Source organism: Dicentrarchus labrax, unplaced genomic scaffold (genome assembly GCF_905237075.1).
Source record: "Dicentrarchus labrax unplaced genomic scaffold, dlabrax2021, whole genome shotgun sequence".
NCBI classification, from domain to species: domain Eukaryota; kingdom Metazoa; phylum Chordata; class Actinopteri; family Moronidae; genus Dicentrarchus; species Dicentrarchus labrax.
The window spans coordinates 19,369,397-19,382,345 of NW_026136706.1; the positions used below are offsets into that span (position 1 = coordinate 19,369,397).

The 12,949-nt window shown below is 41.5% G+C and overlaps 2 protein-coding genes across 4 annotated transcripts in view; both read right to left on the reverse strand.

Moving 5' to 3' along the window:
- Nucleotides 1–576: 576 nt before the first annotated feature.
- Nucleotides 577–4,115, reverse strand: txndc9 (thioredoxin domain containing 9). 2 transcript variants are annotated; one of them, XM_051404206.1, is made up of 5 exons: nt 4,030–4,115; nt 2,846–3,052; nt 2,086–2,204; nt 1,345–1,599; nt 577–1,227 (listed from the first exon to the last, which is right to left on the reverse strand). In XM_051404206.1, the coding sequence occupies exons 2-5, from the start codon at nt 3,017–3,019 to the stop codon at nt 1,107–1,109; spliced, it is 669 nt and encodes a 222-aa protein (XP_051260166.1). In that variant the 5' UTR covers nt 3,020–3,052; nt 4,030–4,115; the 3' UTR covers nt 577–1,106. The 2 variants fall into 2 exon arrangements, with proteins under 2 accessions (XP_051260166.1, XP_051260164.1); XM_051404204.1 differs by lacking the exon at nt 4,030–4,115 and adding an exon at nt 3,732–3,881.
- Nucleotides 4,116–4,594: 479 nt separating this feature from the next.
- rev1 (REV1 DNA directed polymerase) overlaps nt 4,595–12,949 on the reverse strand; it is a 10,947-nt gene continuing 2,592 nt past the window's right edge. The window contains exons 5-22 of one of the 2 annotated variants that reach the window (XM_051404230.1): nt 12,527–12,949; nt 11,597–12,414; nt 11,031–11,129; nt 10,803–10,919; nt 10,561–10,687; nt 10,325–10,453; nt 10,070–10,224; nt 9,874–9,993; nt 9,571–9,791; nt 9,292–9,464; nt 8,955–9,184; nt 8,679–8,872; nt 8,304–8,588; nt 7,666–7,765; nt 7,364–7,563; nt 7,102–7,252; nt 6,893–6,995; nt 4,595–6,799 (exon numbers count right to left, since the gene is read on the reverse strand). The exon at nt 12,527–12,949 is cut by the window's right edge and continues 120 nt beyond it. In XM_051404230.1, coding sequence (XP_051260190.1) covers nt 6,688–6,799; nt 6,893–6,995; nt 7,102–7,252; nt 7,364–7,563; nt 7,666–7,765; nt 8,304–8,588; nt 8,679–8,872; nt 8,955–9,184; nt 9,292–9,464; nt 9,571–9,791; nt 9,874–9,993; nt 10,070–10,224; nt 10,325–10,453; nt 10,561–10,687; nt 10,803–10,919; nt 11,031–11,129; nt 11,597–12,414; nt 12,527–12,949 — 3,757 coding nt within the window. In that variant the 3' untranslated portion in view covers nt 4,595–6,687. Of the gene's footprint in view, nt 6,800–6,892; nt 6,996–7,101; nt 7,253–7,363; nt 7,567–7,665; nt 7,766–8,303; nt 8,589–8,678; nt 8,873–8,954; nt 9,185–9,291; nt 9,465–9,570; nt 9,792–9,873; nt 9,994–10,069; nt 10,225–10,324; nt 10,454–10,560; nt 10,688–10,802; nt 10,920–11,030; nt 11,130–11,596; nt 12,415–12,526 lie in introns of both variants that reach the window. The other variant, XM_051404229.1, reaches the window with a different exon arrangement.

Here is a 12,949-nt window from a genome sequence, read left to right on the forward strand (position 1 = left end):
TAACTGGAAATGATGCAATGTGTGCACAGAGCAATCAATCAAGATATCTAACTGCGACTGACACTGCCGATGAAACTGCAGAGACAACCAAACGTGTTTCTGTAGTTGTTTCACCACCATCCACAAAACAATTGAATTGTATCTAGCTGTAAGAAGCTCACATTGCTGCATTGTAGGAGAACAGCGCGTTTCAACTCGACACTTAAAAGTCAGTTTTATAGTCTAGTTTGGATTTGGGAGTTTGACCATACAGGCTGTCTATGAGTGACACCTATTATTCTTACTGGTAGAGTTTGGTGACCTCACATAACTCCCAGCCAACTTTAATCTGAGCAGAGCAGGGCCTTTAATATTGTCACTTACATCAATTATGCAATTTGGATTTCTCTTTAGTCTTACATAGCTTTTCAAAGTGTATATGATGCAAGCCTGCAAGTGTTTTCCAGGGGAGAAGGCTTGTAACATTGCATTATGGGAACTGTACGTTCCAGTGTTTGGTTTTCTTACTAGTGATTAAAACTCTCACAGGAACCCTAACTTTATAGAGTAGCTATACAAAAATCCCAGGAACACACATTTTTAAATTCTTTTTATACTTTTTATTAAGTCTGCATTAGTTAAGTCAAACTCTTACTACAAGGAAATGTCATGTAAAAATGTATTCTGATACTAAAAGATGATCTTGGCACTCATGCATCAGAGTTTTTCTAACATCGGACGAACAAGGTGAAGAGGAAATGCATGAAATAAACAAGAGCTACCTAAATGAGAGGGTTTAGAGAAAAACTCACAAACACAATAACGCTACGAGCCAGTTGATACATTACTGGTGCAATGGCTCATCTGTACGGTATGTTTCTTTGTTTTTGGATTAATTATTGAAATATAAAATATAGCAGGCAGTTTATTAAATAAGGCTGCAACACAAATTCTCACAGCTTTTAGGAAATAATTTGATTTGAGATATGGTACAATAAAATATGAGAAACTGATAATGAATGGGTAAGTCACTTAGAGAAAAAGAGAAAAATTAAAGCGGGCTGCATGACATTTTTTTTTTTTAAATGAGGTAGCCCTTAAAGAGAAAACCAGACTGTCAGCACTTTTCAGTCATCTCCAGAATCAGAATCTGAGTCGTAACCTCGCCCTCTGATGGTTTTCTTCTCCACCTTTGTGAACTTTGTGCCTGACCTCTGCGTCGTTGTAGGAGGCTCCATCGGGTTGCCACTACAACAGGGGACAAACAAAGTGATAAATTAAACGATTGTGTTGTTAAAATGAGGCCGACATAACTAATGTTTTTATCAGCACATTACTGAGAGTCTGTAGCTACGCATGTCTCACCTGTAGTTAATAACATCTGCACAGCCGAGTCTCCACTCAAGCATCTCTGTGGGAAAGTCATCTGTGTTTCCCAGGTCAGTGAATCCAACCACATAGTCCTTTGTTTTTCCGTCTAATAGCAGAGCCAACGTAGGAATAACCTTGATCCTCAGCCTCTCTGTCAGAAATGGAGCCTTTTCCACATTCAGTTTGATGAACTTGGTCTCAACATGTTTCTTTGCCAGGATGGCCAAGTGTTTGTCGACGATCTTACATCTGTACGTAGGGGATGGAGGACAAAACGAGAAGTTCAGCAGCCTGATGAGAAAGTACTCTACCAACTAAAATGAAAAAACAAACAAAACTTCTATCCAACATAAACTAAAAGCTGTGCTTTTAAGGTATTGCCCTGAGTCCTGGAAATAACATGGTTATTGGTTCTGAAACATTAGCGCTGCAACTACAGATTATTACCATTACTGATTGCTTTTTAGATTTATAATTTTACATCGAACATTTTAGAAAAGAGTGAAAAACATCCCAGAGCCCAAACTGATTACTTGTCTTGTCTGACACAGTTAAACAACCAGTAGAAATAAAAACACACATTTGAGAAGCTTAATGATCAATACTGTTAAGGTTCTTTCTGTCTGACTTATCAAGTCGTCTTTTTCATCCTAGGTTAAATTGTTTTAATCGTAAACCTCTTGCTCCGTCACTTAGGGTCTTTATAAATTCAAACAAACAATAGCATGGACTTACCTGAAGGTTGAATTTTTGTAGAAGTGGCAGACAACATTCTTGCTCTCCTTGACCTCGCCGAAAAAGTCTTTCTCACTTGAGACTTCTCTGTACTCTCCATGGCCTTTAGACAACCACTCCTTAAAAAAAGAGAGAACTCAGTTGAGTAGATGAACAATGAAAGAAAAAAGTAGTAGAACTGGCTTTTACATTCAATCACAATGAGAACATGCAGCGTCTTTTGTTGGCTGATTTCGAACAGTAGCAACCCATTTTCCCGATGAAAAATCTACTTGGATTCCTGATGTACAAAATAAAATATAAAATTCAATTACTTTTCTTGTCCGGTATTCTTACACCAACTGTAAAAGGATACAGTCTGTATTTCAGAAGGGCCCTGTGACTAAAGCAGCTGAAAAAAACCATCTAATTATATTGCTATATGAATATATTTTGTTAAAACAAACAAAACAGACATTGATCTGACTAAGATTGTCCAACAATCTCAGCCTGATTTTGAATTCTGTCGACTTATTGTGGACCTCTGAGGAAGTCTCATAACAAAACACCTCTAAGAAATGTTCTATTTTATGATCACTTCCCATAGCAGGCTTGGCGATACATACCGGTTAAAGCAGTGGCATGGATACATAAGTTAAATATATTTTGGCAGTAAATAAAAGTAACTGGAATTTACTTATGCAGTAAAACAGTACAATTACAACAATCCACTTCATCAGACAATGAGTATAAAACAGTTCAAAGAAAACATCCCACATACTTGCTTCTGTTTCTGGGCTTTTTTAAGAGCCTCTAATCGCCGCTCCTTCAGTCTTTCCAAGTCATCTTCATCCATTTCATTCAGTTTGCTCAACTGTGCATCCACCTTCTCCTCCACCAGCTTGGCTGACTGCTCCAAAACCTTTGCTAGGATATCCAATGATTGGTTGGCCATGGTTGCCTGAACTGTGTGACACTCTCTCTGAATCTGAGAACGTAAGAAAACAGATAATGTAAGCCGAGCAATGACACCACACACAAGTTAATAAATACACCAGCTGAAATATTTCCTCTCTATAAATGCTAGAATGATAACAGTGGCATAAGGGAAAAAACTAAGTATTTTTTACTATGAAAATGCACATTAATGCAATGTAAACTGTACTCTCAGTTCATTAGATGCTCCTGGCTGAAACTACTGCAGTCTGCAGTCCAGCATCACCCATAAAGGTTATAATGTTCAGCCTTTGTTTACATTTTTAGGGAGTTGTTGACCGATTATGGTCATTTTGGAGGCTGCAGTTTCTGATGATATTAAATTGTATTGTGTTACACGTGCCTCTAAGTCTAACCTCATTGATCACAAATGAAGAGGACAAAATATTAGACACTTTCCTCAAAGCCAGCTTCAACCAAAGCTGAACCATCACGAAGGTAAGAGTTGATGCAGCGTTGACACATTAGACTGCATTGGATTTAGCAATGTGCCAATGCATGGTTGCCCTAACATGAGCAACGCAGCAACTTACTGTCATTGAGAGGAAACATGACACAGAAAGCTTTGAGACTGAGCAGCTTTGTTAAACTCGAGACAAAGCCATGCTAACCACTGGGCACACCTTGTTTTCGCCGGTTGTTAGCTAACGTTAGTTTAGCTGTGTACGTACTTTGTTATTATGGTTGTCTATTTCTTCGACATTTCCCCTAAACATGTACATTATTAGACGGCAATGGATCCAGAAATATAGCTAACGTTAGGTAACTAACTTTAACTGTTTCCAGAAATCAAGGAGAACTCTAGACAACACGAGCGCTAACGTTAGCATGCTAAGCTAGCTAGCATTAGCGCTGCTATGGTAACAGTCGCACCAACATAAATAAATATTCATTATCGATGTTGATGTGTGGCGTTCAAGTTAAAACAGCCTCATTCACAACCACACTGCGGTCCAACGCCAGGGTTACCTGATGCAGGTGCTCACCGATACCTCAGCTCGTGCGCGAAACGCAAAAAACGCTTGGCAGCGGATGTGACGTCACAGCAGGCTGAGCTCGCGATATCAAAATATTATGAATAATATATAAATATATAAATATATATAATGAAAACAAAAACGTAATCATTATTATTGATACACATTTTTGTCTATTTCATTATAAAGATATTACAAAAATAACAACCATAAAAATATATTGTAAAATATTAACTTTTACATTATACATATGATTAAGACAATGACTAGTTTTGCTGCGATATATGAAATATGGAATATTTTAGTATGTTATGTATGTTAATGTGTTAGTGGATGTCATGCCTTCACACACAAAAAAAAAAAAAAAAAAAGTTAAGTATTAAATACTACTTTATCTGCTCCTCACTTTAAAATCAGGGACACAGTATAGATCAGACATCCTTCACCATTTCCAGCTTGTAATATACCAGATTATTTTCATAGCCAACATTAACTTGACTGTCACCCTTCAGCTAGTCAGGCTGTTAATTTAAAAAAAACCCACAAAGACAAGTAAGTTAATACAGAGTTTACAGTTTATTACCAAGATTTAGAAAACTTACAAACAAGTTCACAGCTTCAGGTCTTCAGGCACAAGCCAGTTTAGAGAAGTCAAGACTGGCCAATTATAACTTCTGGCAAGATATGACAGGTGAAGAGAAGCAAACATCTTGAAAGTGAGTGGAGACTTGCACATTCTGAATTACATTCATTTCAACAAGTTAAAAAAGGACAGATGGATTTGGTTTGCATATAGAGCGACTGTTTTAAACAAACTTTTTAAACCACACACATAACGTCTTGCATGATGAGATCACAAGCCAGCCAGCCAGCCGCATCTGCCGAGTACTTCTAATCGCCAACCATAAAAGTTAACTTCACAGAAATAAAATAATGTAGACACAAGCCATACAAAGGTCTCCAATGTACAGTATGTACACAAGTACATACAATGAGTTTCAGAGTTAATCCAGCATTATTTAAATATTCTGATTTGTGAAACTGGTAACTGGGCTGGAAACAAAGATTTACTCCAGATACAAAGGTTGTATGAAATGTTACATTATCTTGAAGGGACATCTCACTTTGTAGTGAAAGAAAAGATATGCATAGGCTACTTATTGATTGACATAACCCCCCTTCAGCATCCTCCTAAATCAGAGTGCTACTGAGAATCAACAGTTAACCTCATGTGAAGTGCTTTGGCCACCTTCTGATTTCCATGTTGGGACACTTACAAACAATTAAAGAGTGAAAAGATTTACAATTTAAAGACAGTTACTAAGAATTCACTACATGTAAACAATACAAGAGGTAAACCCTCCACGTACATATTTTCTTTTAAAACCTTTAACAAGTGTCTTTAAAAACATTATTTACACACTATAATAACAGGGTTTGGCACTTTTTTGCGAGAAACAAGAAAAAGATACAACTGTATGCAGCAAACTATGTTTTGCTTGCTTTTTTGTCAGGTCAGTAACAAGTGGCATGGAGCACCAAAGGAACACTGATGAAAAATAAGATATCTTATTCCTTCCATTTCTAGGATTATCTCAAGTCTGATGGCTGAGGAGTGCTACAACACTAACTGATTCTAAAATCAGTTTAAACATGATTGTGTTTACCACAGTCATTATTTTAAACCTAGACTGATTTAACTGCTTTAATGAATCAAAAATAAAACTCAAAATGTGCCTGTGTAACATTATTTAAACCTTAGCAACACATAAGGGAACTTATCAGCTGGAAAATGCTCACCAGGAGTTACATTTAAAATCTTTAAGGCCTGGCTTAGACTGCATGTATACAAAAGAGTTAAGCACTGCCTGCAAAAAATCTTCATATAAAAATCCACATACATTTGAAAACAAATATGAGTGTTATTTAAAAAAGAACTCCATATGAAAACGGATGAGTTCGCAAAATGCTGCTACGATTATCACTGTTCTGGGTTTTGGTGTGTAGATTCTAAGTACATTTCCTGCTTTTCAGTTAGTGTTGCTTGTCCTTTAAAATGGTCCAGTGTGTAGATTCAGTGGTATCTAAAAGGTTTATTGCAGATTTCAACCATCGAAATACCCCGGCAACCCAACCCCCGCCTTCCAAGTGTGTAGGAGAACTTATGGTGGTGGTGACTCTCATAAAAAACATAAAAGGCCCTGTGTGGAGCCAGTGTTTGTTTTGTCTGTTCTGGGCTACTGTAGAAACATGATGGTTCAACATGGCAGCCTCTGTGGAAGAGGACCTGCTCCCTCTATAGATAAAAACGGTAACAAAAGCACAACAATTCAAGTGATTATTCACAAATAAAATCATACCTATGAAAATGATATTCTTTTTCTGCCAATAGATGCTCCTAAATGTTACACACTGGACCTTAAAAGATCAAGTACTGCTATGAGGTGTGTGTATGAAGTCATTAATTTGTGTCTCACTCTCAGGAGGCCACTGAGAACATTCTGGTAGATGCTGCAGTGGAATCACATTTGGGAGGGAGGAAAATAATCCTTTACTCGTCACAATTAGTATTGCAGATGGCCTTGTGAAAGTAGCAGAACAAAAAGTGGTGGTGTAATGGTAACACACAGTGAAAACAGTCACCCCTCCTTCACGCTACCTTCAAGGTGCTACCATAAGCCTGCTGCACAACCACCTGCACGTTGTCTAGGATGAAGTCGAAAGCCATACTCCAAACAGACTCCACCGACTGCTGCATAAGCCTGCAGGGAAAGAATCAGGCAGCATAAGGAATTAATGACAACAACAAAAAAAGTGAGGGAGGAATGGAGGAGGTTGAATCATGCTGTTCTTACCTTTTCATATATTTTATAATTAAATCCAACTTCTCTAGATCTTTATCGTCAATCAGATCAGTGCAGTATTTAACCACTTGCAGGATGTCCTCCTCCATGGGTTCTAATAAAAAAAAAGTGATTAAAACAGCATTTTTGCAACCTCACAAACGATAACAGGTAACTGCATGACCTGGCACTATTGACAGAGCTGTTTCCTCCCTGTATACCTGTTATGGTGGTGACCCACTCCCGTAGGAGTGTTTTAATGTCCGTCAGGTCACAGGCTCCGGCCAACGCTGGAGCGGGGCGAGGAATGAATTTGGACACAGTCTCTGGGATTTCTGGTTTTGAGGTCGATGTGCAGGGACCGTTTTCCGTCTGTGACAGGCAAACAGGTGTGAGCAGGGAAGATTAGTACCAAACTGCCATGAATGTTCTACTTTCACATAACAACAGTTTTCTTACGTTTGAAACCGTTTATTGGCTTACCTTTATTATGTTCATTGGTTCCCGTGATTTTACAGTAGGTGGTAGGGTTTTGGCTGGGCTGTTTGTCGTGTGGCGCCTCTTGACAGGAGAAGGACCTTTTTTAACTGGGCTCACAGCATTTTTTCGCTTGTAGCGCCTCTTAACCCTACCAATGCCAATTCCTGACTGCTTTAACTGCAACAGTGGATTCTTCTGCTCCACTGCTGAGAGACCAAGAGGACATAAACAGAATATGCATGCTGATAATAGTAGAATAAAAAGCAAATTGCATTCCTTTGCAACTAATTCACCTGAGGACTTACACAGTTTTGCCTGGGGCTGGAGACTTGTAACGCGGTTGTAGGCAGACTTCAGTTCCTCCTGCAGCTCTTTGGGAAGGGCAGCAAATACATCTGGATCAACCTGCAGTCAGAAAGCCGAGAGGCTAAGTGAAGCTGAACGTCTAGTCACACACAATGAAATCAGTTTTGTATTATTAGGGACTTTATTAGGGACTAATCCAATAGTAAAATTACAGTATGGACAACAAGGATGACTAAATCATAGATAGATTGTAAACATGTACGAAACATATGGATCCAGGAGGATATGTAACTTCCAGGTGTCACCAAACAGATAAAACCTGAGCCAAAAAGCCTCTTCTCCACAATGGAGACCTGGAAAGAGGCTACTCTGCCTGGTCTGCTGCCACTGTGACCCAGGCCCACATAAGGGGATGGAAATAGTTACATAGATGGATGATCCAAAAGGCTATAAAGTACTCAAAAGAGCACAACATTGCTTTATCGCCTTAAAGTTTCTGTTGAACACTCTCCAGCCACTTTATAGAAGATAATACAATTAAATCTATAATAAAACATTTAATCATGACATTTCTTTTTCTTTGTGTTGTAAAATTAAATGACCAGTTTATCAAAATCTAAAATGGTTGCATCCCTACTTGTGAGAAGTTTGGTAGTTCCAGTACAATCCCCGGACTGTCTGGCTGATTTGGAATCTGCAGAACCAAGGTGCCAACAGGTGGAGTGTACAGTGCAGGAGCAGTGGTAGGAGGATGAGGAGGAGTGGTTGGACGAGACTTCAGAGGGGGAGGCTGCGGAAGAGGAGCGGAGGGCTGTGGAGTGGGTGACTGAGGGCGACTCGGTCTCCCATCCCGATTATTCCACGACTGCTCCACTTGTTCCCTCAGCTCTGCAGGCAAGGCCTCCAACACAGAACGATCCACCTTGGGTATCATAAAGAAGCACAAGTCGTTGAAAACATTTAATTGTTCAGCTCTTATTTAATCAATCATACACTTCCTTCAAGTCCTCACCTGTGAAGGGGAAGGGACCTCAATACTGAAGTTGAGACGTGCTCGAGAATGCTTAGGAGTTTGTCTGCTTGCCTGCTGGTCTCTGCTTGTCCCTGGGACTGGCTCGGGAGGGGACAGAGGATGTGGAGAGGAGCCAGATGATGGGGCTGTTGTTGAGGAAGTTTTTTCCTGATGTGTGTTGTTATCAGTGGCATCTGTAACATTGACATCGAACTCAAATTAATTTCACAGACGACAACAAAAGATATAGACTGAAACAAAAAATGTTACACAAACCTCTTTTGCTTGACCTCGCACCCAATTCCTGGTCCAGCAACATCTCTTTGATGGAGCGGGTCCGGGGGCCCGTAGAGTCCTTGTGGACAGAGTGATTTCCTTCAAGAAGCTGAACCTGGATGCCGACTCCTCTCAGGTCCTGAACCTGCAACCTCATGGCATGGAACAGCTTGATGACGGCAGCGGCAATTAGCTGACCACTGTCAGTGGATTGGGCGAGCATCACAGTCCTGACAGGAGACAGATAAAAATTTGTTTAGAGACGGCACGGATAAACAATGGAAAGAGGACACTATCAGTCACTCATAGCATACAGGGATGACAGGCTCTTTCTTACCTAGCTAGGTTATCACATATGCCATGACCACCGTATTTAGCTGGTTCCAGTGGTGCTCCAACCTTGCGAACCATGACCTTAAGGGTAACTCTGCGACCCCGCAGCCCTGCTTCTTGTAAACGTTTCTGCACCTCCATGGACAAGTTAGTCAGGAAACACTCTGCCTCATCAACCTGGTCACAGAAGTAGGGGGACAAGAGGGTTAGAGAGAGATAGGTGGGAAATGCAGGGAGGATGAGAAAGAACATATGGCACAGGAGAAAAGAAAGCAGGCCTAACCTGAGTGAAGCGAATGTTGTAGTTCATCTCGGCTGAGACAGACTTCCTTTCCTTCTCGTAGCGGACAGGCCGGTCATCTAGCCCCCTGCAGAATCGGAACAGGGTTTGTCCGGTCCGGGGTCCAAACTTCTTTTGCAGCTGAGAAAGCGACACCTGTTGGAGGTCCCCACATGACCTTACACCCATAGCAGCCAGCTTTCTGCCCATTACAGGCCCAACACCTAAAAGAAACAACAATTAATCAAACATTTACCACAAGAAAGTAGAGTGAAGACCATGACCAGAAGATGGCGCTGTATCTACCTGGTAGGCTGGTCACTGGCAGGTCCCTAATAAAATCATCCACTTCTTCCGGCTTTAAGAAGTGCTGCCCATCTGGCTTTGCCTTACGGGTCGCCAGCCGAGCCAAGAGGATGTTGGACCCTGAACAGATGAGCAGTTGGTCTGAGTTTGTAAAATAGGAATACTGTCTTGATCTATTATCCAGTAAGAGACTCACCCATGCCCACTGAAGCACAGCAGCTTGTTTTCTCCTTGATGTCTGCTCTGATCGCTTTGGCCAAATCTTCTGGGTTGATGCCCAACTCCGCTAGCAGGGCAGAAGCGTCTATCAGCACTTCGTCACAGCTCAGAGCCTCAATGTCATGGGTATAACTAAAGAGAACAATAGATGAGAGGGTGTGCTTTAGGTCATTTTGCATGTAAAGGACAAGGAAGTGAGTACAATAAAAAATTACCAGGGAGTTCTTCTTACCCTGCCAGAGTCTCATACATGGTGAGAGCCACCTCTTTATAGGCCTCAAAATCATATGGGACAGACTGCAGAGAGGGACACAGCTGTTTTGCTTTGCCAAAAAACATCCCATTCCTCACACCCGCCTGCCTGTGAGAGACAAACGATTTATTAACATAGCAGTTAGTGCAAAATACAGATGTTTGTGTTGTTTAATAAAAATGTAAAGCTGCCATAAGCGTGTGTTTATATCTTACCTAGCCTCATAACTGCAGGATGCAATCTCTGCCATTGAGAGAGCAGCAACATCTTGGTCCACTCCGTTAACATGGGAGTCAGGACTCTCTTGTGAAGGAGTTCTGTATAGATCCTCATCTGCCCTCTCTGAGAGGCAGGCCAAGGATACACTTAGTCAAGCATGTTACAGTACAGTAAGACATGTACAGAAAATATACTGAGCAAGGTCTGTGAAAATTGAGGTTGGTCATGACCGTCTCACCAGACTGAGGATGAGTTTGTTTCCTCTGGTAGTACTGCAGCTCCAGCTGAGGGTTGGCCCCAGCCCTCCGGGGCACTCTGCCCTCTCCACGGTTACTGGTCACAGCCACAGGCTTTCCTACAAGAAAACCCATTAACTCAACCAGGAGCACTGACTGGATTTATGCGAGTCTTTTCTATGAACATTACACTGACTGCACACAATTTAAACAGACAGAAGGAGCCTTACCTTTGAGCTCCGGCCGATGTCGGATCCCCACAGACACAAAGAAACAGTCCATGTCCACGTGAAAAATACAAGATTTAACACTTGCGGGGGCCGATGTACCTGACCACACAAATAAATACATACCAGATCATCAGACTAGCTTTCAAAATCACAATAGACATGAACATAACATCTAATGATGCCTCATGCATCCCCAGAAGTCCAGTTTAACTGACAGGAGCTACACACACATACAAGTATTGTCTCATAAATAAGCAGGGAAACAGATATTCTATCTTTTTTTAACTTGAACGTTCAGGCCTTATGAGCACTGGTTTGCTTATTACCGATGACACATCCTATATTCTAAACGTTCTAAATGTTTTTAGCATTTTGCCTTTATTGGCAGTTTACAGTAGAGAGCAACGGGACACAATGCAAGAATGAGAGATGTCTCTGTCTGAATTTCCACTGGAGAAGTTGGTAAAAATCCAAATACATCCTTCTTTAACAAAAAAAGATAGAAAGAACAAATGGCAGCCTGCATTTTACAGGGCAAAGCAACAAAGGAACCTTTCCTTTCCTACCTTGACTCTCTGCAGAGCGCTGGGCAATAGATTTCCTCAGTCTGTCTTTTCCAGAAAAGGAGGTGCCCCCCACTGCTCTTCTTTTACTGTGCAGTTCATTGACATACTCAGAAAAGCCAGTCCTCCAAGTGGAGATCTGGTGTAAACGTGAGTGAGAGTAGAACTCGGAGATCAAATCGCCTGTCTGTGCCAGCAGATGCACTGAAGACTTAGATGATGATGATGATGATGACTTTTCAGTGGGAGTTAGCGAGGCTGAGTCAGATGAAAAGGCATTGTGGTGACTTCCGTTCAGTCGAACTGGAGAATGTGAGAGAGAGCGAGATGCAGGTGAAAGAGGAGTCTTTTCAGGATTTGAATCAACTGGACAAGATGGCTGGAGCTGTTTTAGCAGTAGGTGGTTTTCGGTGGCTTTTATAGCCTCCTGGTAGGTTTGGGGTGGGGGTTTAGGTCTCTGCTCGTGTGCTTCCTGTGAGCTGGATTGCTCCAGAAAGACAGGAGACTGGTCTGATCGCTTTGGAGGACTGTGGGGAAACTCATATGGGTCATGTTTGGTCGGAAACTGCACTGGATGACTCTGAGGTTTATCCTCTGAACTCTTGACTCTGCATTCAGGCAGTTTCTTGTCAACAGAGGGTTTATCTGTAACAGGGGAGAGGTCCTCTGGCTTTAAGGCACCATTAACAAGGTGAGTGTGTCCATTGGTCAGGGGTGCTTCCTTCACCACCTGTGGGAGAGGATCTTCTTTGCCACACTCTTGCATTTCATTTATTTTTGAATGGCTCATCACATCCAATGAGGTCTGCAATAATCCGTTTCTGTGGGATAAAGATATATCTTATTTAATAAGAATTAATATAACAAGATGTTCCAATTGTGAGTGCACAAAAACGGTCTGATCTCTAATGTAAAATTCAAAAAGATACTCACATTTTTAATTCCACCTCCTTGCAGCCACTTCGGGCACTGTTGCAAGAAAAGTGGATCTGAGGTTGTGGTTGGCCAGTTCTCTGGTGCTGGAGATTGGGATGAGGTGTTTGAAGAGTAGACTGTGAGGGTTTGTGTGGGTGCTTTGTGGGGCTTGGGTTAGAGGTGTGTAAAGGACTTCTGTGCCTGGGATCTGTATTGATGTGACAGGATGCTAAGCGACTTGGTTGGGGGTTAATGAAACAAGCTGCAGATCCGTGCTGGGTGGACTGAGGTTGGATGTTGCCTTGGTGAAGTTGACTGTGGCTGGGGTGAGGGATGGAGTTATTCTGGCAGCTGGATGAAGACTGCTCATGGTTGAGGACAGAGTGCTGAAAGCTGCGCTGTGGCAGGTGAAGCTTTTGATGGACGCTCGGCTGCAGCAGC